Genomic DNA, 23,243 nt, shown 5'->3' on the forward strand with positions numbered 1-23,243 from the left:
GGAGGGCCAGTGGGGTGCCCGGCAGCGCCCGAGCAGGGGGTGCAGCCAGAGCCCTGCCCTCGTGGTGCTCGCGTGCCCACAGGCTGGACGGTGCGGGAGCAGACGGCAGCGGCGCAGCATGTCAGCAGAGCAGGTGTGCAGCTAGAAACCAGGTGTGGGTGTGTGTGTGTGGGTGTGACCAGTAAGGACCCCTGGAAGGACTGAGCCAGGGAGCTGTGCAGATGCGGGCGGACAAAGGAGGCACAGGAAGGGGTGGTGAGGAGGGGGCGAGCAGGGGGAGAGCAGGAGGCAGAGGAGCACGGAGGGGGCGGGAGCGGAGGGAGAGTCCCGGGTGCTGAGCTCCCCGCATGCCCGGTGTCCTCACTGAGGGCGGCCACACCTCCCACCAGGGCGCTGTGATGGCTAAGTGAGGAGCAGTGTGGAAAGCTGAGGCCTGGGAGCACCGATCAAACCCAACACATGGCAACTCAGTCGCCCTCCCCTCAGGGCTCCCACCAGGGGCTGTGGTCGCCCCTCACAAGGGGCTTTCCTGGCCCCCGGCTGAGCCATGAGCTGGCGACAGCAGGCCCCTGGCCCACGTGCTTCCAAGCCCCTCTGCTCAGCGCCCAGAACCTCCTCAAAACCCACCCCTGGACACGCCCTTCCACAAGGGACCTGCCCAGGCACAAGGGGTGTCAGATCACCCGAGCTCTGGAGTGAGACCTTACAGCCAGCCTGCCAAGCCGGCACCCTGAAGACGCTATTGGGATTTCGGTTGCAATTGCACTGAACCTATAAATGGATCTGGGGAGAATCGACACCTTTACAATACTCGCCTATCCATGAACATGGTTTGTGTGTGTGTGTGTGTGTGTGTGTGTGTGCGCGTGTGTGTGCGCGCACACATGCCACTTAAGTCTTTAAAAATGCCTTTTAATAAAGTTTTGTAATTTTTTCCATATTTTCCTTGTTATAGTTATTAGACGTAATACCTGTGTAGCTACTATAAATGGTACATTTTCAAAAGAGAGTTTATTTGCTCATTGTCTATAGAAATGCATTTGATTTTAGATCCAGCCACCTTTCCAAACTCTCACTGAGGGCTCTAACTCGTGATTCTTTAATGAATTAAAGACAGTTGTTTCTTCCTTTCCAGTTCTTACGCCTGTTCATTTCACTTCACTTTCTCCTGAGCTAGCATCCCCAGCACTGTGTTGGACATCACACGAGAATGGGCATCCCCGACTTGCTCCTTATTTTAAAGGAAAGCTGCTAACACCTGACCATCGAGGTTTGCTGTTGGGGTTTTGGCAGATGACCTTATCAGGTAAGGGAATTCTTTTCTGTTTGATTTTGCCAAGTTTTTTTTTTTTTTTTAATCTTAATGAATTGTATCAAATATTTTCTCAGGAGTTATTGATGGTCATCATATACTTTTTCTACTTTATTCTGTTAATGTGCTGAAATTACACTTTCAGATTTTGTATTGATTAAATTGATAAATGACTAAATGAGCCGATAATAACCATTCCTGGTATAAATCCAACTTGGTCCGCATGTGAAATCTTTGAAAGCACTTCTGGATTCCGCTTGCCAGTGTCCCATTTAGGATTACTATGCTCGTGACGTAGGCTGTCCTATAATTTTCCTTTCTCACACTGTTCATCTCTGGTTTTGACCTCACATTATATGTTTAGAAATTTTACCTCCTATCCTATTTTCTAGAAATGCTTATATAAGATTGGATCTCTTCCTTGAAAGCTGGGTCAAACTCACTTACAAAACCATCTGGGTTTAGTGTTTTCATTGTGGGTAGGAAATTACTACTGATTCAATTTCTTTAATGGTTCTAGACCTATTGAGGCTCTTTAGTCTTGAGTTGATGTTGGAAAATTGTTCTTTTCTAGGAATCTGTCCATTTTTCCTAAATTTCCAAATACGTTGGCATAAGGCTGTTCAAAGAATTCTGGTATTATTTTGGAATTTGTGCTTTCCTTTCTTCCCGGATCAATCTCAACAGTGGCTTGTCTAGTTTAATAGTTTTTCCAAAGAGCCAGAATTTGGCTTTATACAGCATCTTTATTACAACTTATTAAATTCTGTTCTTACTTTTGCAATCTTCTTCCTTCTATTTTCTTTGGGTTTATTCTCTAGATCTTTTAGTTTTTTAAAACTGAGGTTTTAGTGTCTTTATACACTAATTTTCAGCCTTTCTTCTTTTGTAGTATAAGCATTTAAGACTATTAATTTCCTTTGAAGTATCCTACACATTTTGATACATAGTATTTTCATTACAGTTTTTTATATATTCATTATTTACATATCTATTAATAACTACTTTGACCCCTTAGTTATTTATAAATGTATTTACACTTCCAAATACACAAGGACTTTATTTTTGCTACAGATTTCTAACTACTGGATTTTATTCAGAGAATGTATCCTATGCATTACTGATTCTTTGATTTGTTGACATTTGCTTTACCACCTAGTTTGTGATAAAAATTTATGAATATTCCACATGTACTTGAGAAGTATTATCTATTTGTTTGATACAGGGTTTGATAATTGTCCCTTAAGTCAAGTGTTAGTTATGTCATTCAAATCTACTATCTCTTCACTACCTTCCTGTCCATTTGCATCAGCAAACATTGTAAAGGATGTGTTGAAATCTTCACACCATCACGATGGATTTATCAATTTCCTCTGCAGCTCTATCCATTTTTGTTTTGTTGACTTTGAACTATTTTATTAGGTGCATACAAGTTTAGGGATTTTCGTTCTCCTGATGAAATAAACCTATGATAGACAGACTCCCTTGATTCTTAATATTTACATTTCTGTCTTAAAGTCCATTTAGTCTGAAACTGATACTGCTACGAAGACTTTCTTTTGCATAGTTTTTGACTGGCATATCTTTCTTTATACCCTCACTTTCAACTTTTCCATGTCCTTGTGTTTTAGTGTGTCTCTTGTAAACAACCTAAAGATGTTATTTTTTCCCTCTGTCAGCAATCCTTGACTTTTAATGGACTCTTTTAATCTATCTGCACTTATTTTGTTTACTGGACATGGTTCCAAAACGTTGCCTGTTTTTTTCTATTTGTCCTATTTTCTCCATCTATATTATTTTTGTTCTTTTCCTTTTTGCTGTTTTTTCTTCTCCTTTCCTTTCTGTTTCTTTTTTTTTTTTTTTTTTTTTTGGATCAATAAGTGTTTTTGTTTGATTGTATTCATATTCCATTTTTACTTGTTTGGAAGTTAAATACTCTAATACTATCCTTTTAGAGTTTGCCCTTGTATTAAGTTTTATTGTACTGCATTATTTTTTCTCTCATTTCTGTTTTACATGTGTACATGAAATGTTATCATATACGTAGATACATGGATATCATGGTCAAGACACAGACCGTTCCATCCACACAAAGTCCCTCCCTCGGTGACCCCTCCACAGCAGCACGCCCCCACCCCATTTCCTAGCCCTGGCAACCCCTGGTCTGGTCCCCATCTCCATAATGTTGTCACTTTGAGGCTGTCATAGTTGGGGCTGTCACAACTCAAGAGGCTATGGACATCCATGTGCAGGTTCTTCTGTGAACAAGAGCTTTTATTTCTCTAGGATAAATGACCAGGCATGCGATTGCTGGGTTGTCTGGCATATATATGTTTGATTGTTGAGAAACGACCAAACCATCTTCCATGGTGAGTGCACCTCCTGGATTCCCTCCAGCAGTGGATGAGTGGTCCAGTTTTCCCACATCCTTGTATCTTTTATGTTGGACGTTCTAACAGATGTGCAGTGGTATCACACTGCGGTTTTAATTTGCATTTCCCTAATGGCTAGTGATGTTGAACATCTCTTCACGTGCTTACTTGCCATCTGTATATCTTCTTTGGTGAAGTGCCTGTTCAAGCCCTTTGCCTGTTTTCCATTTGAATTGTTTTCCTTACTGTTTTGTTTAGAGAGTTCCTTATATATTCTGGATACGAATGCTTTGTCAAAAAAGGGATTTGCAAAAATTTTCTCCCAGTCCATGGCTTGTCTTTACATGCTCTTAAAAGTGTCTTTCTTAGAGATTTTTAATTTTGATTTTGATGAAGGTATCCTTGAGTTTTTTGATGTACAGTTATTAATGAAGGATAAAATTAATCAATATTTACCCTCCTTGCAAATAACGCAAGGCCTCAGAGTACTCTAACAATTCTTCCCAATTAATATGCTACTATTGTCCACTATTATTGCTCTGTCCCGGCTAAAACTTTAACCCCAAATCAGACATTATGGTTATAATGACTATATTATAAGAACATTATTTTACTTAGTTGTTTGTTCAGGTTTTACTAAATATTTACTAGGTCCACTGTCCTTCTTGCATTACAGAACTTTCTTCTGGGATTATTTTCCTCCACCCGGAAGTCCACCCTTTAGACATTCCTTTAGTGAAAGACTATTGGTGGTAAAGCCTCTCGGCATTCATTTATCTGGAAATGTTTTATTTTGCCTTTGTTTTTGAAAGATGCTTTTGTTGGATGCATAATTCTAGGTTGACAGCTATTTCTTCTCAACACTTTGTAGAGATCATTTCACTATTTTCTGCCTTCTGTTGCTGCTGATAAAGAGTCAGCTGTCAACAAAACTGTCGTTCTTTTCCTGGCTTTCTAGCTGCTGTTCTGAAGCTTCATTACAATGTGTTGATAAGAATGTCTTTCTTTTCATTTGTGCTATTTGGTGTAAGTTGTGCTTATACTCCGTGTACTGCCTTGCCTTCCTGCCATCTATTCCTGCCTTCCAGGCTCCACTTAGACGTGTGTTGGTTTGTCTGATTCTCGTCTTCATATCTTCTCTTCAGATCAGCTAATTCTCCAACATGCCCAATATGCTGCTTAACCCACATGCCAGCTTATTCATTTCTAAAATTTATGTCTGTTCTTTTTCAGATAAGCTTGGCCACATTTTATCATCTCTTATTATTGCTCATTTTTTGTGAGTTCATCTTATTTTTCAAATATTTCATAGAAGTTACTTGTATATTATGTATGGTTAATTCCAACACCTATAGTTCTTTGAGCTCTAAACTATATTTCATTGCTGGTTCTTTCTCCTGATTCCCACTTGGTGACTTGCCTCATTTACAGACCAAATGGTTTCCAAATGAGCTCATGGGATTTTTCTTATTGTCTGGGTACCCGAAGTCTTGACAAAATCGTTTCCTCCAGAAAGGACCTTTTGCTAGAACCCAGGATCCAGAACTGACACTGACTTTCAATCTCAGGGCACTCCTGCCTTTCCTTGGCTTCCCTCGCCGGTGCTTCTAACCAAGGGGAAGGTGGTGGGGATGGGAAGAGAGGATCTTGGCCATTTTGTGTCTTCCCCGCAAGCCAGCAAAGCATGTACTCGCATGATTCTCTGTGTGTAGGGGGGACCTCTACACACTGTCTAATCCACCGTCTGCCCAGCTGCCAGCAGCTGCTCTGCCTGATGTCCTCACTTCCCGAGGCCCCTCGAGGGCAGGGGCCTGGCCTTGTCCATTGTGAGTCTGGGGGACAAGGCACACAGAGAGCACACCCTCACTCACCTGGGGAAGCAGCACGATGCACAGGAAAGGGCGTGAACTCGGGATCTAGAAAGCTGGCTCCAGGCCTGCCTCCAGCTCTCTCCCCGGCTCCCTCCAATGCCACCCAAGCTCCTGGTTTTACGTCTGGAAAATACTTGGTGAGGTGGCCTGAGGGCTCTTCTAGCTCTAATGGGAATCAGCCCAGACGTCCCCCAGCCCGGTTTTTCCGACACACACAGCAGAGGGCCCTGCAGTCAGCCTCTGCCACAGAAGGTCACAACACCATCTCCTGCCGTGGTCACCGATGCCTTCGAATGCCCCAAGTCAGGCCCCTTCTCAGTCTGACCGCCACTGGAGCTTCCTATGGCACATGACGCTGTTGACCCTTCCTCCTCCGTGAAACTCTCCTCCAGCTTGTCACTGCAGCCTACAAAAAGGTGCTCCCCACCCCGAGTGCTCCCTCTCTCCTCTGTCCCTGAAACCTACACTCAGATGCTCCCCATCCCGAGTGCTCCCTCTCTCTTCTGTCCTTGAAACCTACATTCAAGTGCTCCCCACCCCGAGGGCTCCCTCTCTCCTCTGTCCCTGCAGCCACTCCCTACTCCAAATGCTCCCTCTCCCGTCACTGCAGCCTACACACAGATGCTCCCTACGCTGCATGCTCCCTCTTTCCTTTGCTGACCTGTGTGTTTCCTGATGTGGCTCCTCAGAGCCCTCTTCCTTTCTCAAGCCACACAGTCCCCTAGAAGAGCGCAGCCAGCACCAGAGCTTCAGTATTGCCCCCATGCTGGGACAGAACCTCCCAGCTGCTCCAAGCATCCCCACCGGGTGGCCCACAGGCTCCTCAAATGCAGAAAATCCTTCCGATCTCACCACTCTCCTGGTGACTGACCCCACATCCCGCGTCCCTCCAGGGCCCACCACCCTCCTGGTTGCTCAGGCCTCCTAGGGGACAGAGCACAAGCAGCACAGACTTGGAGGCTGGGCAGTCTTGGTTTGAATCCCAGCTGGGATCCCACCTGGGGGAGTTATCATCATGGTCTTCTCAGCTGTCGCCACCTCACGGGCTCACTGGGAACTTCCCTTCCTTAAAAGTTGTGATTCTCACTGGCTCCTGTTTAATCCAGGACCACAGGCTCCCTCTTCATACTCAGGTCCCGAGGTTCACATAGCCACACCTTCTGCCCCCTAACCAGGAGAAAGGGCTTCCGAAGTCCCAGCTCTGAGGACAGCACTCCTAGAACCACCCGGGTTCTCCTTCCCTCCGCAGTCGACCCACCCTCGAGACTAGGCTGGCCCACCGCTCTCACCAGTGCCGGCCTAAGCCCTCCTCTGTGCTCCCTCCCCCATGCTCCCTCCCCTGTGCTCCCCTGGACTGGGGAAGGAGGAAGCCATGTGCTCCATCTGCAGATGCAAGGAGCATGATGACAGCCACCTGCTGTCCCAGTCAGCCTCTGGCCAGCACAGGGCACCGACCTCAGGAGGCCAAGAGCGTGTGCGGGCTGTGGAGGCGGAGACGAACTTGCCCACATTCTCCTTCTGCCTCTTTCCAGCCCCAGGCCACCGTGGAGCATCCTGGCCCCTCAGCCACTTGCCCTCTGATAGTCTCCCTGGAGTGAGGTCGTCCCCCAACCCTGCCTGTTCTGTGGGCCTCATGGGTCAATGCTGAATCACGCTTCTTCCAAAATGGGGGATTCTGAAATAAGCCTCTGCTGAAACAAGCCTTCTTCGGGGGGCCTCCCGGACACTCGAGCAGGGCAGACGCCAGCCCCATCGACTCTCACAATCTGGGAGATTGCTGGTTGCCTGCTCCGGCATCCAGAAACCCTCCCTTTCATTAACAGTACCCTACATGGGGCAAAAGCTGTAAAGATATTTTCCAGCTTCCACTGACACTAAGGCTGGGCATCTGACTAACTTTTGGCCAATGGGATGAGATGCAAGCAGAGGTGTCCCAAAAGCGATGGACTGTGCTCTTTCTAATTCCTTCCTTCCATCCTGCTATTTGGAACATAATGCAATGGCAGGAGTCCCACAGCCTTCTTGGACCATGAAGGAACTGGAAGGCACCTGGTCTCTGGGGACCGTGCAGCCACCTTGCCAGTTCTGGATTACTGACTTCCAGATTCCTTTTATTTAAAAGCCATAATGCCTATCTTTTCTAAGACACACTATTCTGGGTTTTCTGTCAAATGCAGCTAAACCTATTTTTAACTGATGCACAGAGTAATATTCACCACATATGGATGCTTGCTTACTATCCATTTTCTAGAGCTGACTGAGTTTTGTGAGAAGAGGGGCCTTGCCATCCTTGGATGCTTCTGTGTGTTAGCACTTACCACAGGGCTTGGCGCAGAGGAGGCACTGACAACTATCAATACACATGGGACTAAGCAGGGTCACGGCTCAGTGTGTGACCAGGATCAGGGCTCAGTGTACTACTAGGATCAGGGTTCAGAGTGACTAGAATCAGGTCTCAGAGCATGACCAGGGTCAGGACTCAGTGTGTGACCAGTGTCTGGGCTCAGTGTGTGACCAGGGGCCAGTGTTGGCCTAGCACAGGGGCTGTGACTGGAGTAAGGCTACAATACCAGAAGAAAGTGTCCCTTGCCAAGAGAGGCGAAACTTAACCCAAGGGCATTTTTCAGAAGCCCAGGAGGGCCAGTCACTTCCCCTTGGAATAAGGATTTAGGAAGGCCTCTTGGAGGCAGTGGCATTGCGGGGGCCTGGGCTCTGTAGGGTGAAGGGTGCTTTCCCGGGGAACAGTCAGTGCCCTCAGGGCCCTAGCGGGAGAGGTGGCAGAAAGAAGGCGGCAGGTCACCCGGCAGAGGACAGCTGCACGCATGGCTGAAGGGCTGGGTTTTCTTCTGTAGACAGAAGTTACTGACCACTGCTGGGCACCCAGTGAGAATCCGCAATGAAAAGATCCCTCCTGCTTGTCCACCATAACACTCTGACCTCTGCTCTTCTCTGGGCTGGGGTTTCCAGAAGCTTCTGAGACCAGCACACTGTCCAGCTCACACCAGTTCCTCTGCATCTTGTTACCGGAAAAGGCTTCTGTCCGCGGGGGTCGGGTGAGAGAAGACCGAGGAGGAGCCGGGGGCGGCGGGGCCAGGACAAGCCCGAGGCCCCCGGAGGGCGGGTGGGGGTGGGGGGTGGGCTCCACCTGCCCTCTCCTGAGGCCTCCCCGGCCGAGACCCCGGGGAGTGTGGCGGACAGAATAGGGCGTCAGGGGGAAAGGCACAGGTTCTGTCTCCTTCACTTGTCGTCATCATCATCATCATCACCATCATTTTGTGTTTTTATGCTTATTTAAGAAAAATATTTTTGCAAGAAAATTCAACAGGTACAAAACGGCATCCCACCCCCATACGGTACCAGTACCGTATGTGCGTACATATATTTATAATAATATAAATATGAAATTGGAGGGAACGGAGCGCAGACCCCAGCCGCGGCTCCCCGGGTCGGAAACCCCGCCCCTTCACAGCTGCGCCCCGAGGAGGACAAGCTCCCAGGAGACACCCCGAGTTGGACTCTTGGGGGCTCCTCCCAGGCACCCAGCGGGGCCGTGTCCAGGGCCAGACACCCAGGGTGCCCGGGCTGGGTGGCGCCGTGCCGTGCCCCGATGTCCCTCTTCCAGCTCCGACAGTGTCGTCCCTGAGACGGTCCCGGAGGGGCCCCTGTGGCGACGCCCCCCACCCTGAACCCGGGCTGCCCGCGCCTACATCTCCTCCTCCACCTTCAGGATCATCCCCGAGAAGGCCTCAAGGCCGGCAGGGGCGCCCGCGGGGCTGTCCGGGGAGGCTGGGGCGAGTCCCCGGGCCCCTCCGGCCGCGGGGACGCCATCCCCGGGGGGTGCGGGCTCCGTGCGCGGACGCGCCCCCGCCAGCCCGCCGAGCGTGCGGTTGAGGGCCTCGACGCCGTCCGCCAGCCGCTGGCTCTGCTCCGCCAGCCGCTGCAGCAGCAGGTTCTGCTGCGCCATCAGCGCGCTCTGCTGCCGGGCCCAGGAGGCGAGCAGGGCGCCCTGCCGCCGGTGACACTCCAGCAGCCGCTGCTCCAAGGCGCCCGCCTCGGGTCCCGCCGCCGGGGGCTTCCCGGAGGACGCCGGGGGGGTCGGGGAGGGCCCGGGGGTCCCTGGGACTGCGGCCGCGGGCGGGCCCGAGGCGGGGGATGCCGGCGGGGAGGGAGAGGGGGCGGGCGCCGGGAAGACTCCTCGGAAGTCCAGGGCGTCGGGCTCGGGCAGGCCGGGGCCGTCGAGGGTTCGCAGGGGCACCCACAGGCAGCCGGGGATGTCGTCCTCCTCGCCGGCTAGTGGAGGGAGACAGGGAGGGGTCACGCCTTGTGGCCACAGCAGGGCCATGGGAGGGGATGGCAGGTGCCCCCGCCCAGCCCTGGAGCCTCTGGTCTGAGGGGTGAGGGAACCGCGACAGAGCGAAGCTGCTGGCTTTGCAGTGCCACCAGCGCAGACGCCAACACCCACGGTCCAGGCAGTCAGGCTTTCACTACCCACCATCCTGTCTGTCCATCTGCCTATCGCACCCGCCCACCCACTCACCTTTCACCCATTTGTCTGTCCATCCATCCATCCGTCTGTCCACTGGACTGCCCACCCCTCCCCACTCGTCCACTGCATACAAGCATCCATCCATCCTTCCTGGCTGTCCCCCCACCCATGCCCCCAGTGGCTGTCCCGAGGGGGGGCGTGAAGGGACAGCTTCTCCAGGGCAGCAGGGATAGCCCCAGACCCAGAACCCTAGATCTGGGCTCCAAGCCCGGCTGTGCCAGTGACAGCGCTGGGCCCTGGACTAAGAGCCATCCCTTCTCTGGACCCCACCTCCAATCTGCCAACAAAGGACTGGCTTTGGGGACCTAGGAGCTCTGCGTGTATGGGAAGAGACAGCAGGGAAGCCGGGAGGGTCTGTGCCTGGGGAGGCCTGGCAGGTGCGGCGGGTGAGCCAATCCACCACTGGGTGGGGGGGGTCTTTGTCGCGAACCAGCAGGATGGAAGTGCACGGCCAGGCTCTGTACGGGAGGTCTACGGCGGAGCCCTGCTTGTCTCATCCACGCGGCTGTGGCTCCCACTCTGTGATGGCAAATGACGTCACAGTCCCTCCGGAGGACGTGCCAGGACACCCACACCCAACGAGGTGCCACGGGCACAGGGCTGGCCCGGCTGGCGCTGCTGCCTCTCCTCTTCCTCCTCCTTCCTCTCGTCGCCCTCCTCACTGTCGCGTCCTCTTGGCTTCCCACATACACATCCGTCCTCTTGACCACACTGCTCCTCAGGACAGAGCCTTCCTGCCGGCCCCGTTGGGTGGTTCCCATTGGAGTGTCTGGATAGAGCTTCCAGTGAGCGTGCCCCTCGCCCACTGCAGACCCCACCCTGTCCCAGGGGAGCAGGGAGGGGCAGGGCTGGGGCCCAGGGCAGGAGCCTCCAGCCACACTCTGCATCACCCACAGGCACCAGCCGATGCCCTCCCAGCCCGGCGCTCCCAGCCACCATAAGGGGCCAGCCCGTGGCCACCCAGACCTTCCGAGGCTGTCAGCCATAGAGAGAGGGGACGCCAGCCCAGCTTGGAGCCCACCCAGAGTGTGAGGACAAGTGCCTGGGCCCAGCTGGGTCCCACAGCCGCCACCCGCGGGGATGTGCCTCAGCTGCGGTCAGCCCATGGTCACCTGAGCACACCTGCGCCACCGAGCACAACACGACACAATCTTCCAGGCACTTGGACTTCCCAGGCCCAGGAGAAATGGGGGTCACCACCCACCCACTCCTTGCCAGCACTTCTCCCCACTTCCCTGAAAGCCCCGCACATGCTGCTCCACTCCCTCCATGCCCTCCGCCCCCTCCACGCCCGCCCTCATCTCGCTGCACTGGACCGTCCACCCCCTCATCTGCACTCACCCACCCCTGCCCCTCCCCTGGGACACACGCTCGAGGGAAGGTCTGTGTTTAATTCATCCCCGTGTCGGGGACCAGCAAGAGCCGAGCGGACCCTCCACTCCCAGCCGGGACCAAGTTGGGCTCCCCCAGGGTGGACCCAGGCCATCCTGGAGGCTGCTCCAAGTTCCAACACAAGCAAAAACAGGCCAGTAGTTGTCCTCCCTCCAGGCCATCAGACGGCTCCCAGCAACCCCCAACCCGACTCCGGCCGCCCGGGAAGCGGGAGGCAGCAGGGAATGTGGGGGTCCTGAAGAGCCCACCCAGGCCCGCGCCCCGCTCATCCCCTCCTGTCCTGCCACCACAACAGGGAAGTAGAGACCCAGAGCCCCTGCCTGCCCTCAGTCGGGAAGGAACAGCTCTCCTAGGACAGCGCACACAGGTAGGCGCCTCACAGGCCACGCCCCCAACCTCTGGCCGCGCCCCCTCTCAGGCCACACCCCTAACCTCAGGCCACGCCCCCACCCCCTCAGGCCACGCCCTGCTCCTCAGGCCATGCTCCACCCTCGGGCCACGCCCCCACCCTCAGGCCACGCCCCCACCCCCTCAGGCCATGCCACGCCTCACATGGGGACCCCACCCCAGGCACACCGGCAGGGAGACAGCCTGGGGCCTTCACACTGCCCTCTACCCGCTGGCCTGTGACCCGGGGCCTCCCGGCATGAGGGGTGCAGGCCCCGTGCGGAGTGCAGCCAGGACAGAAGCCGGACAGCGGCTGCAGCGTCCCCAAGGCGGCCCGAGCGGCCCTTGGCTCTCCCCTCCGCTGACCACACTCGCCCTGCCCCTCCCCGGGACACCCGTCTTCGTCCCACCACTAGTCTGCCCCAGGGCAGTGGCCAGCAGGGGCTGGGCTCCGAGAAGACCCCGTGGACTGGCTCCTCCCAAGCCCAGGCAACGGCCTGGGCCCCAGAACTCCGGGAGGGCGGCAGGGAGCTGGGCGGGCACCTGGCCCCCACCCTGACTTACTTGGCGCCGGTGGCTCCAGCCAAGAGCTTGCTGGCCGACGGCGCCCCAGGACGGGCAGGAGCACCTCAGGGCTGGCTTCAAAACTCCCTGCAAGTCAAGACAAGAGACAGCAATTACAGGAGAGACCCTGTCCTTCTCTCGTGAGGGAACCCCGAGGGATGAGCCTGGGGAGGCCACGTGAACATCCGCCAGCGCAGCCTGGCCCGGCAGGGGGCATCGCCGGCAGGAGCAGCCGGGTGGGCTGTCGCCCCGCCCCGAGGGCAGCTGCCTGTGAACCCCAGGTCCGCCCCTTCCCGGGTGAGGGATGGAGATTCCCCCAGCCTCAGCTTCCTCTCGTCCCCAAAGGGCGGGTCCCACCCAGAGGGTTGGGAAGCTCCTGCCTAGTCGGCAATAGGCCTGTCAGCCACTGAACAGGTCAGGAGAACGTTCTAGAAGGCACCGAGCACCTGGGAGAACCTTGGAGGCAGTAACCTAAATTTCAACCTCACACCTCCCGGGAGCAGCTGTGCAGCCTGGGCCTGGCCCCCTACTGGCCTGGGGCAGAGAAGGCTCCGGAAACCAGGGAGGAAGGAGGGAGCCTTCCCCGGGGCCACATCCGGGGTGTGTGTGTGTGAGATGGTGCTTTCTCCCGGCTCACTGCCGCTTGAGGGGCTCAGAGGATCTGGAAACTGCAGCCCCCTCTTTGCCTCCATGGACCCACCTGGGAGAAGCCTCCCACCCAGGCCTCACCCTGACCTTTAACCTGGGGCCATGGAGCTGGCCGCAGTCTCTTGCCTGCCCCCAGCCCAGGCTAGATGGACCCCAAGGCCATGCCAGGGTCAGAGTGCTCCTGGGGAGCAGCGGGCAGCAGCAGACACAGCCCAGTCGCCCATCACGGGGCCACCTCGCTGGCTCCTGCCCCAGCCTGTGCCCCGAGCTGGAGCCCAAGGGGACAGAGGAAGGAAGTGGGTGATGGCTTCCTCGAGCTCAGGACCCCACGTCCTCTCCTGCAGATGCGGGTGGCTAAGCCGCTCCCTGCAGTGAACAGGATGTGTCCTCCCACACCCGAAGGTCACTCCCCTCCAGCCAGCCCAGAAGGGGACACGGAAGGAAGGACGGGGCCAGACATTTCATTTGTTCACCCACAACTGCCACGGAGGCGGAAGGCGACCCCTCAGGCCCTGCTGCGGGCAGGGACCCTGCTCCCGGGCCCCTCGGGGTCCCTTGGGTTGTGGGCCTGCAGACCACACCACGGCCTTGCCCCAGCTGGAGAGGGCTTGAGGGCGCCTGTCGGGAAATGCTGCCTGGGTCTGGGGCCGCACAGGGGCCCTGGGGGGCCGTGCTCCCCACCGCGGCCTCACTGCTCGGGAACGCAGAGGCGCCGCCCTCCCACCCAGAGTCGCGGTCCTGGGCCCCACGGGGCCCTGCCCCTGGAGACACGTGGAGCCAAGTCGGCCCTGCACACGCTGATTCTAGCAGCCGGGGCTGCCCCAGCGGGAAGCCCCCCTCCCACAGCTGCAGGCGTCACGCCCAGGCCCACGGGCACCGGCCACCCCGTGCAGCCCACGGCCTGCCCACCCTGCCCCAGGTTCGGACAGGGCTCTCTGCAAAGACGCACGACCAGCCCCGGCTCCACAGCCAGCTCCTCACCCTTGCCAGGGGCGGCGACAGGCCCGAGGCCACGCACAGGGACAGGGTGAACGCTGAAGCTCACGGACCCAGACCCCGCTGCAGGCCCCTGGACCCCACCCAAGCACTGCGGGCAGGGCTGGGTGTAAAGCTGCTCCACAGGGGATCTGACTCCCGCCCCCCAGGCATCCAAAAGTCAAGGGATTGCCAGTCCTGCCCTCCCAGACACACCCCCAGGCCCACTTGGAATGCAGGATGCTTGCACCCCGGGCAGAGCCAGCACGGGTGGGCACCCCGGGGCAGTGGAGCCTGCCTGCTCACCCTGCTCATGGGCCTCGGGCGTGGGGACTCCCTGGGGGGAGACACATGTGACTCTATCAAGTCAGGCAACCCCAGCCCCATAGTGGGGGCCATGATGTGACCCTGCAGGAGGGGCCAGATCTCCAGTCACCCATCAGGCTTTGCAGTGCCTCACCGCCAAGGGTCCCAGGCCTCTCACTCGGTCACTCAACAAACGTCAGCGGGCGGCAGCCCTGCCCAGGCGCTCCCACCAGGGCCAGGGGCATCTCATCCATTCGGCTGGCTCCCACCCAAGCACAGGGGGCGGCAGGGGTGAGCGCACCTGCTGAGTGGGTGAGGGGCTTGCAGGGAAGGGACTGGGTGTTGGATGCCACTACTCCCAACCCCTTTGCATCATGCCGTCTGCCCCACCCCCACCATGGCAGCCCTGCCCCCTGCCCTGACCTCTGCAGAACATTGGTGAGAGGGTCCCTCAGGGCTAGGTGATAGTCCCCTTCCTGGCCCAGCTGGCCCCTGCCATCCCCACTGACCCCCATCCATCCCCACTGTCCCATCCACCCTGACCAGCCCCCGCCCATCCCTGCTGGCCCCCATCCACCCTGGCCAGCCCCTGTCCACCCCAGCTGGACCCCGTGCATCCTCACTGGCCCCCATCCATCCTGGGCAGCCCCAATCTACACCCAGTCCCCATCCACCCTGGCCACCCCCTTGCCGAGGCCCACCCCAGCCCAGCCCTGCAGTGCCTGGGTCCACACAGTCTCCGACTGGTCCAGGTTTGCTTTGTGCCTGCAGGCCCTTTCCCAGCAGCTGCATCGATGCCCACAGAGGGAGCAGCTAAGGGTGCACTGGGGCATGGTGGTCTGGACTGGTTGCTGGGGGTTCTGCCTATTGTCACCTCTGGGGGCATTTGAAGGCTCCCTGTGGCCCTGCTTATCTCAGTGAGGCTGGGGCCTGCGGTCCTGGATCATCCCGGACTACCCTGCATCGCCCTGGATCACCCTGGATCGTCCTCGATCATCCTGGATCCACCTGGACCACCCTGAACCATCCTGGATCATCCTGGATCAACTTGGATCATCCTGGATCAATCTGCATCATCCTGGACTTCCCTGGAATGTCCCAGATCATCCTGGATCAACCTGCACTACGCTGGGCCATGTTGGATCATCCTAGATCAACTTGGATGGTCCTGGATCAACCTGGACCACCTTGGACCGTCTTGGATCTTTCTGGATCAATCTGCATCATCCCGACATATTCTGGATCATTCTGGATCAACCTGGATCATCCTCCATCCACCTGGATCACTCTGGATCATCCTGGATCAATCTGAATCAATCTGCATCATCCTGGATTGTCCTGGATCATCCTGGATCCACCCAGATCATCCTCCATCCACCTGGATCATTCTGGATCATCTTGGATCAATCTGCACCATCCTGGATCATCCTGGATCCACCTGGATCATGTTCCATCCACCTGGATCATTCTGGATCATCCTGGATCAACCTGAATCAATCTGCATCATCCTGGATTGTCCCAGATCATCCTGGATCCACCTGGATTATCCTCCATCCACCTGGATCATTCTGGATCATCCTGGATCAACTTGGATCAATCTGCATCATCCTGAATTGTCCTGGATCATCCTGGATCAACTTGGATCAATCTGCACCATCCTGGGTTGTCCCGGATCATCCTGGATCAACCTGGATCAATCTGCATCGTCCTGGATTGAGCTGCATCATCCTGGATTCATCTGGATCATCTGGACCGCCCTGGACTGCCTGGATCTGGCTGCCCTGGGGGCTGCTTGGTGTCCTCAGGAAGGGTTCTGACAGGACTCCTTTCAACAGCTCCCAATGATGGTCACTGGGGCTCAGCTGCAAGGAGCTCCTGGTCCTGAGCAGGGGACACCGAGGAGGTGCCTGGGGAGGCGGCAGCGAGCAGGCAGCCAGCAGCGCCCTTGGGGCAGAGGAAGGGTGCAGCCGGGCATCAGTGTGTTCCTCTCCAGGCACAGAAACGTCCAGCAAAGGGTGTCCCTGGAGGTGGACCCATGGGCCCAGATGTGTGTATTTGGTGGCTGGGGGGAGTGCATACCATGTCCCAAGAGGCCAAGGGCCCCCAAATCCTCTCCCAGGTCTGGGGGTTGAGAGGGACCTGGGAGAAGGGCCTGCAGGACGAGAGCAGAGGGGGGTCAGGAGGAGGAGGTGCTCCCCCCTCCTCCACACCCAAGAGGCCCGGGTGGGTGCGGGGGTGGGGGGAGGCCCTGGGGCCGGGGCGCCCCCTGGCTCCCCGAGATCCCACAGTGCTCACTGACTAACCCAGGGCTGCCGCCTGGCACATGGAGGCAGTGGGCGGGGCCAGCAGGCCAGGGGCAGGGCTGGAGGCCAGCTCCGAGCCCTCCCACTCGGCTGTGACCTGGGTGAGCCCCTGGCTTTCTTGGGACCCTGGGTCCACACGTACAGGGGTTGGGAGCAGCTGACGATGCCTACCGAGGGGGCTTCGAACCCTCAAGACGGTGGGGGGTAGGGTGGGTTATCTCGGGGATCCTGCCCAGGACCCACCACTCCCCACTGGGGTCCAGCAGGAAGGAGAGAGTGTGTGGCCCTCATCCTCCCCGAGCCCCATGGATGCTCATTTGGCCTCTCTGGGGTGAGGGTGAGGAGGACAGAAATGACACCTGCCCCTGGGGCCAAGGGCAGTGCCTGACCCCGTGGGAGGCACTCATGTCGCCCTCAGCGGCCGGCGGTGTCTCTGGAGCCCCTGCCTGCACTAGGCTGTGGTCGGGGGCGCGTCCAGGCTGACCCTGGCTCAGGCCAGGACGGTCCTGGTTCTGAGCCCCGGCTCCTCGGCCCCAAGATGGGCAACCCTGCCCTGCCCTGGCACTCGACTTCCCCATCCAGAAGCAGCGCGGGGCAAAGCGGGCAGTGGGCTGTGCTGCCAGGAGACCCAGCACAGAGCAGGTGGGGTGGGAGGGGCCCACCTACCTGGCAGGGGCTCGAACACCGGGCCCTCGCCCTGGGGGGCCGGGGCTGAGAAGGTCTCCGCCACCATGCGCTCGACGGGCGTGAGGCTGAGGGCTGGGCCACCCCCCGGCAGGGCGCAGGGCCGCTCCGCCAGCTTCTTGCGCACGGCGCCGCGCAGGTCACGCCACTTGTGCTTGAGGTCGCCCAGGTCGCGGCGGCAGTAGCCCAGCGCGTTCACGGCCTGCAGGATCTTGCTCCACACACGGTGCTTCCGGGCGGGGGCAGCCCGCAGGGCGCCAAACAGCAGCGGGTAGTGCCGTGCCACCCTCTGCACCAGCACCTCGGTCTCCTGCGGGCTGAAGTTGGGCTTGCGCGTCTTGGTGCGCGAGTGGGGCCCCGGGCGTAGGCGTGTGGGGCCGGGCCCATCGCCGGGCAGCAGGGCCGCCAGGGCCGGCTCGGGGCTGCAGCTCTGCCGGCAGGGGGGCTTGCTGCTGCTGGACCCTGGAAAGGCAGCGGAGGCTGAGCGGACAGGCCGGTGGGAGAGCGCTGCCCCGTGGGGGGCTGGGACCCCCACCGCGCCCGCAGAGGGGAGCCCACGGAGCTGCACCTTGGGCACACAGCACACACCCAGCAAAGGGCACTGGTATCCCTGTATCCCTGCCGTGTGCTGAGCCCTCGCCTTTCCAGAGGGGCTTGTGTGGGTGGGTCGGTCACCCGGCCCAGCTGGGAAAACCATTCCGCAAGCCCCACTACACCCACAGCCAGCCAGAGGTGGCCAAGCTGCGGTGGCCAGTGGGCGACGGCCTGGAGACTGGGGGATGGGGAGCAGGGTCCCGGGGAAAGGACACGGTGAAGAGGTGATCGGGGCACCCATCTGAGACCTCCCTGGGGCCCAGAGCACCTCCAGAAGCCCAGGCCCGAGGGGAACGAGGGGCAGAGGGCCACAGCAGCAGGCCCTGCGTGCTGGTTCAAGCCCCTCTGCAGATCCAGCCCCCAGGAGAGGGACGGTGGGTGGCCCTGCTGGGTCAGGGGAGATGCCCAGTCCTCAGAGCATCATGCAGAACCCACTCCCGGGCCGAGAGAGAAGCAGGAGACTGTCCACAGCTGGGGCAGAGCCACCAGGTGACAGGCCAGGGACGGATCATGCAGAGGGCAGGCAAGGCAGCGGCTCTGATCCTGGCTGCAAGCCGGCTGCTCAGTGGCACCAGAACCCGCCCCTTGGGCCTCGCTTTGCCCGCTGCAGAATGGGACGAGAGCCCGGCCAGGGAGCCTAAGTCCCTCCCCCGGCCCAGTTCAGACCCAGGCTGAGCCTCAGGTACCAGGCACTCCAGGCCTTACCTGCGAAGCCCCTAAACCCCATATGTGTGGACTGGGTAGGGCAGGGGTCTCAGGGCCTTCCGGGGGGGAAAGGAGGGGCACCACAACAACCAGGAGGGCAGCCTTGAGGGAGGGTGGCGACGTGGGCATCTCCCCAAAGCCCCCTGAAGCCAAGCACCAGGTGAGTGGGCTGACAGGACAGGGCCTTCACATGACCCACAGGGTCAGGGGCATGAGTGTTCAAGTCTGGCCTTGCCAGGCGGGCACTGGGCAAGTGGCTCCTGTCAACAGCCACCCTGCTCCGGCAGGAGGGGGCGAGCCCAAGCCCCCCGTCAGGGTCAGCACTTGAAAGGGAACTCCCCATGCCCAGTGGCCAGGCTCCCACCCCCATTTTGTTTTTTAACATTCGTGGCCTAATTTGTTAGGCATGGACCCAGGTAAAGACAGGAGAGTTCTAGAAAGATCTCTCTCTCTGTTTTCCAGTGGACCTGTTCTAAAATTCACGTGGCCCAGCTCTGGGACACAGGGCTGCCCGTGTCCCATCCCACGGCAGTGGGGAGCAGAGGATGAGCTGAGGGGGGCAGCTGGCAGGCTGGGCGGGCATCCCTGGCCCCAGTGGCCTGTGTCCCCACCTATGGGGTCAGCCGCCAGCTCCCCTCCTCCACACTCACCTCCCCATCCCGGCTCTCACCCCCCAGGGCCCGGCCCGGTGCCCCTGGTCGCACGCGGGGCCTTCCCCTAGGAGTGGGAGGAGCCTGGCCTCCTGGGGTCCTGCTGGGCCCCCACCCCACCCTGGGCGACCCCACGCTGCGGCGGGGCCCAAAGGGAGCTGATTCCTCTCTGAGGGGAAGGGGATCTTCAGGACACCCGCCCTGGCCAGCCTGTGTGCAACCCCGTGCACCCTCCCACTCGCCCTGCCGTTGGTGCCACTCTCGTTCCAGAGAAGCAACTGAGGCTGAGCCGTCCGCAGCAGAATCAGGACGCAAAGGCAGCTCCCGAGCCCACACCCTGAGCCCACGCTGCGGGGGCATCTGCTGCAGCCGTGGCCCCCACCCCCCACCCAGGAAGGTCAGAGACTCCATGAGCAGCTGGGGGGCAGGGTTGCCCCCTTCCCGAGGGGCTGGGGGAGGCGGCCAGAGCAGGTGGGGTAAGGAGCCTGGGGGGCTGGGACGGAGGTGAGCAAACGCTCGGAGCGGGGCCTGGCTCATCTTGACAGCAGCTTGCCCCACCTGGGGGAAGGGGCGGGCAGGTGGGGCCTAGTGAGCAGGCCCTGGGGTCCAGCAGGTGGCTTGGAGGGTGGACTGGGGCACCTACCGATGGCATCTCCTTGCTCCGACACCATGGCGGCCAAGTCCTGGATGATCTGGTTCACATCCAACAGGTCACTCTGCAGAAACAAGATGGTGGCTGTGTCAGGAGGTAGAGGGGCTGCCTGGCCTGCAGGGTGTGGAGTCAAGGGCACAGCCTGTCAGAAAGCAAGTGGGCCCTGAGTGGGATATGGAGGGGCCACAGAACCAAGAACCAGCTGCTCTGGCCACTTCTTGTTAGAGAAGGAGGGCCCAGGGCCCAGGAACTCAACTTCTGACTCCCGGGCCTGGCCCCAAGCTCTCTGAGTACCCAGAGGACATGAGCTCCTTCACTGGGTGCTAAGGACTCAGCATCTGCCCCTGGGGACTTGTGAGCCTTGTCACTGACCTTGTCCTGGATGCTTAACTAGAGGATGGAAGAGACTGTCCAGAGCAGAGCATCAACCCTGCAGACAACAACTCTCCCCACCCCCACTTGCTTGGGGTTCCTGCCCCTTTCCCTTTCTGTGTGCCCAGACCTGAGCACCAGTTAGGCACAGGTGTTGCACAGGAAATTCTGAAGTAGTAAGTGGGTGGGTGGGTGGATAAGTGGATGGGTGGATGGATGGATGGATAGGTGGATGGTAGGTGGATGGATAGATGGATGGGTGGATGTGTGGGTAGATGGGTGGATGGATGGAAGGATGGATGAGTGGATGGATGGGTGGATAAATGAATGGGTGGATGGATAAATGGATAGGTGGATGGATGGATGGATGGATGGATAGGTGGGTAGGTGGATGGATGGTTAGTGGGTGGGTGGATAGATGGATGAATGGATGGATGGATGGATGGATGAGTAGATGGATGGGTGGATGGATGGATGGGTGGATGGGTAGATGAATGAATGGATAGGTGGGTGGATAGATGTATAGCGAGTGGGTGGATAGGTGGGTGGGTGGATGGCTGGGTGGGTGGATAGATGGTGAGTGGGTGGGTGGGTAGATGATAGCCCCATGGCTACCTAAGGACACCTAAGGACTTAGTGGCTCCATGAGGCTAGTGAGCAGGGTAAGGAGCAGAAACTTGGGCCAGGAGGACTCTAGGGACCCTCCACCCCAGCATGAGGGAAGCGGCCGCCCTGCTCACTCTGCCTCCGGAGCTGGGCTGGGGCACCACCCTGGGAGGGGAGGTCTCGACACCCATGTGACAGAGGAGGGGTCGGGGGCTCCGTGTGGTTCTGTGACCTCCCCGGCCTCTCAGAATGGGAAAGCTGAGACCACACCTGTGCCCGCTGACCCAGCCCCTTCCTGCCCAGTGGCCCTGCCCAGAGCACGGCCCCTCCACTGACCAGCGGGGCCTGGGCACACTGGCCACCTCTGAGCCAGTTTCCTCCCCAGGGCGCCTGGCCGTGGTCAGCCCCTTGCACAGCGACTGGTCAAGGCTGGGTGAGCCCAGGCCAGGGGTGGGCACCTACGCCCTGCACAGAGGGGCAGGAGGGGAAGGGGAAAGGGGAGGGGGGATGTAGGGGAGGGACCGCGTGATTCCCACCCCTCCCCCCAACCCTGCGGCTCATTCAGAGCTGCGATTGATTTCTGCAAGGGTCATTTCACTCCACTGCAAAATATTACAGGGAAATTCATTTTCATTTTAGGAGTGTTCTGGGAAATGAAGCAATTAGCATCATCTTAAATCGACATGTACTATCAATTGCAATTCAATTCCTGGGCTGAAACACGGCGCAGGGGCGGCCGGCCGCCCTGTGGGAATCCGGCCGGTGGCGGGGAAGGGTGGGAACGGGGGTGGGGGCCCAGTCTCAGTCCCAGGGGGTCACCACCCAGCCTGTCTGTCTTTGGCACAGCAGCTGCGGGCAGACGGGGTGAGCAGGTGGAAGCGGGGGGCCCGGGCCGGGGCTGGGTTCCACGGCGATGTCACAGGAGCTGAGGTCGTGAGCTAAGGCTGCAGGCCAGCCGGACCACGGTCACGGCCACGACTGGCCCCGTCGCAGCAGGACTCCTGGTTGGTGCCCCCACCACCCCAGAGGCCGGACGCTGAGCGCCAAACCCCGGGCCTCAACCTCGGCCGCTGAGCACGCCCTCACCCCTGCAGAAGGCCCTGCTCCCTCCAAGCCCTGGCCCGGCACACCCTGGGTCTGGCTGTGTTCTCGGGCAGCGACGGGGCCTTCTGAGGGCTTCCAGGCCGCACTTCAACCTCCCCCACGCCTGCCACTATCCCCACTTCACAGACAGGGAGACTGAGTCACGGGAAGGTAGGGTAATGCATCCAAGGACACGCAGCTAGTCACTGTTAGAGCCAGAATTGCAAGCCAAGCCCAGACCCTCCTGCCCCAGGTCTGAGCCCTTCGGGCCCCACCGGGCACCTGACCACTGTGGAGACCCAGGAAACGACCGCACGGCCGCTGGGTGCTGCACATCCTGGCAAGGCATCAAGCCTTCCAGCCCCGGGGGACGCCGGGCCTCCCTGCAGTGCTGGGGCACAGTGCGCCCGCCTGGGAGTGGCTCCTCGGTGCTGCAGCCCCTCCCTGTGAGCCGCAGTGGCCAGGCCAGGGAAGGCTTCCACTGCCTGCCCTCGGGCATGACCCGGCCTGGGCGAGGGCAGGAGGGAAGGGAGGGGCAGGGGGCCCAGGACCCCAGCGACGGGGACAGCCTGGGGGCTGCAGCCACCACTCCGTGACACGTGGCTCCTGTACTGGGTGCTCCCTGTCTGGGCAGGGACTCCGGTAACCTGGGACAGCCCAGGGCAGGAATGTGGTGTCCCCAAGCCAGACCGCTCTGGGGTGCCAAGAGGGCACATGCACCCACACTCTGGGCTCGGGGAGCCTTTGAAACCACAGACAAAGCGATTTCCTGGCCGGCCACAAGCTCGCCGCTCAGGTGCCCCTGGACACTTTCCACGCTGCTCTCCCCACAGGGCCCAGGGCCTTCGGGAAGGCTGTCTGAGAGCAAGCCTTGGAGGCCGGCCCCGGGGTGCTGCCGAGGGGGCCGCAGGCCTGGCGCCCACTGCTGGCCACGGGGCGGGGGTGACTGCACAGGCCCCTGTGACATGGGTCGGAAGGTGCTGGGGCTCTGTGCGGCAGGACAGACGGACCGGGAAGGGAGGGGCAGCAGTGTCTTCCATGCTGGGGCCCTGGAGGGGGCTCCCGCCCACCCCCTGCTGGACTCAAGGAGAGGACACGGGGACAGAGGTCACCCGGCCCCCGACACGGGGCTGAACAGAGGGACGTTAACTAGTGCACGGCTAGTGAGGACTCACAGGCAAGACAGACACGGGCCCCTCAGTGTGGAGCTGGAGCATGAAA

General features: G+C 58.7%; 1 protein-coding gene across 3 annotated transcripts in view; it reads right to left on the reverse strand.

Annotated features, from left to right (window-relative positions):
* Positions 1 to 8,839: 8,839 nt before the first annotated feature.
* Positions 8,840 to 23,243, reverse strand: part of TSNARE1 (t-SNARE domain containing 1) — a 143,795-nt gene continuing 129,391 nt past the window's right edge. For all 3 annotated transcript variants that reach the window (XM_037803642.1, XM_037803640.1, XM_037803641.1), the window contains exons 11-14: positions 19,953 to 20,025; positions 17,343 to 17,822; positions 12,445 to 12,531; positions 8,840 to 9,845 (exon numbers count right to left, since the gene is read on the reverse strand). In XM_037803642.1, coding sequence (XP_037659570.1) covers positions 9,259 to 9,845; positions 12,445 to 12,531; positions 17,343 to 17,822; positions 19,953 to 20,025 — 1,227 coding nt within the window. In that variant the 3' untranslated portion in view covers positions 8,840 to 9,258. The remainder of the gene's footprint in view (positions 9,846 to 12,444; positions 12,532 to 17,342; positions 17,823 to 19,952; positions 20,026 to 23,243) is intronic.

Source organism: Choloepus didactylus, chromosome 14 (genome assembly GCF_015220235.1).
Source record: "Choloepus didactylus isolate mChoDid1 chromosome 14, mChoDid1.pri, whole genome shotgun sequence".
NCBI classification, from domain to species: Eukaryota; Metazoa; Chordata; class Mammalia; order Pilosa; family Megalonychidae; genus Choloepus; species Choloepus didactylus.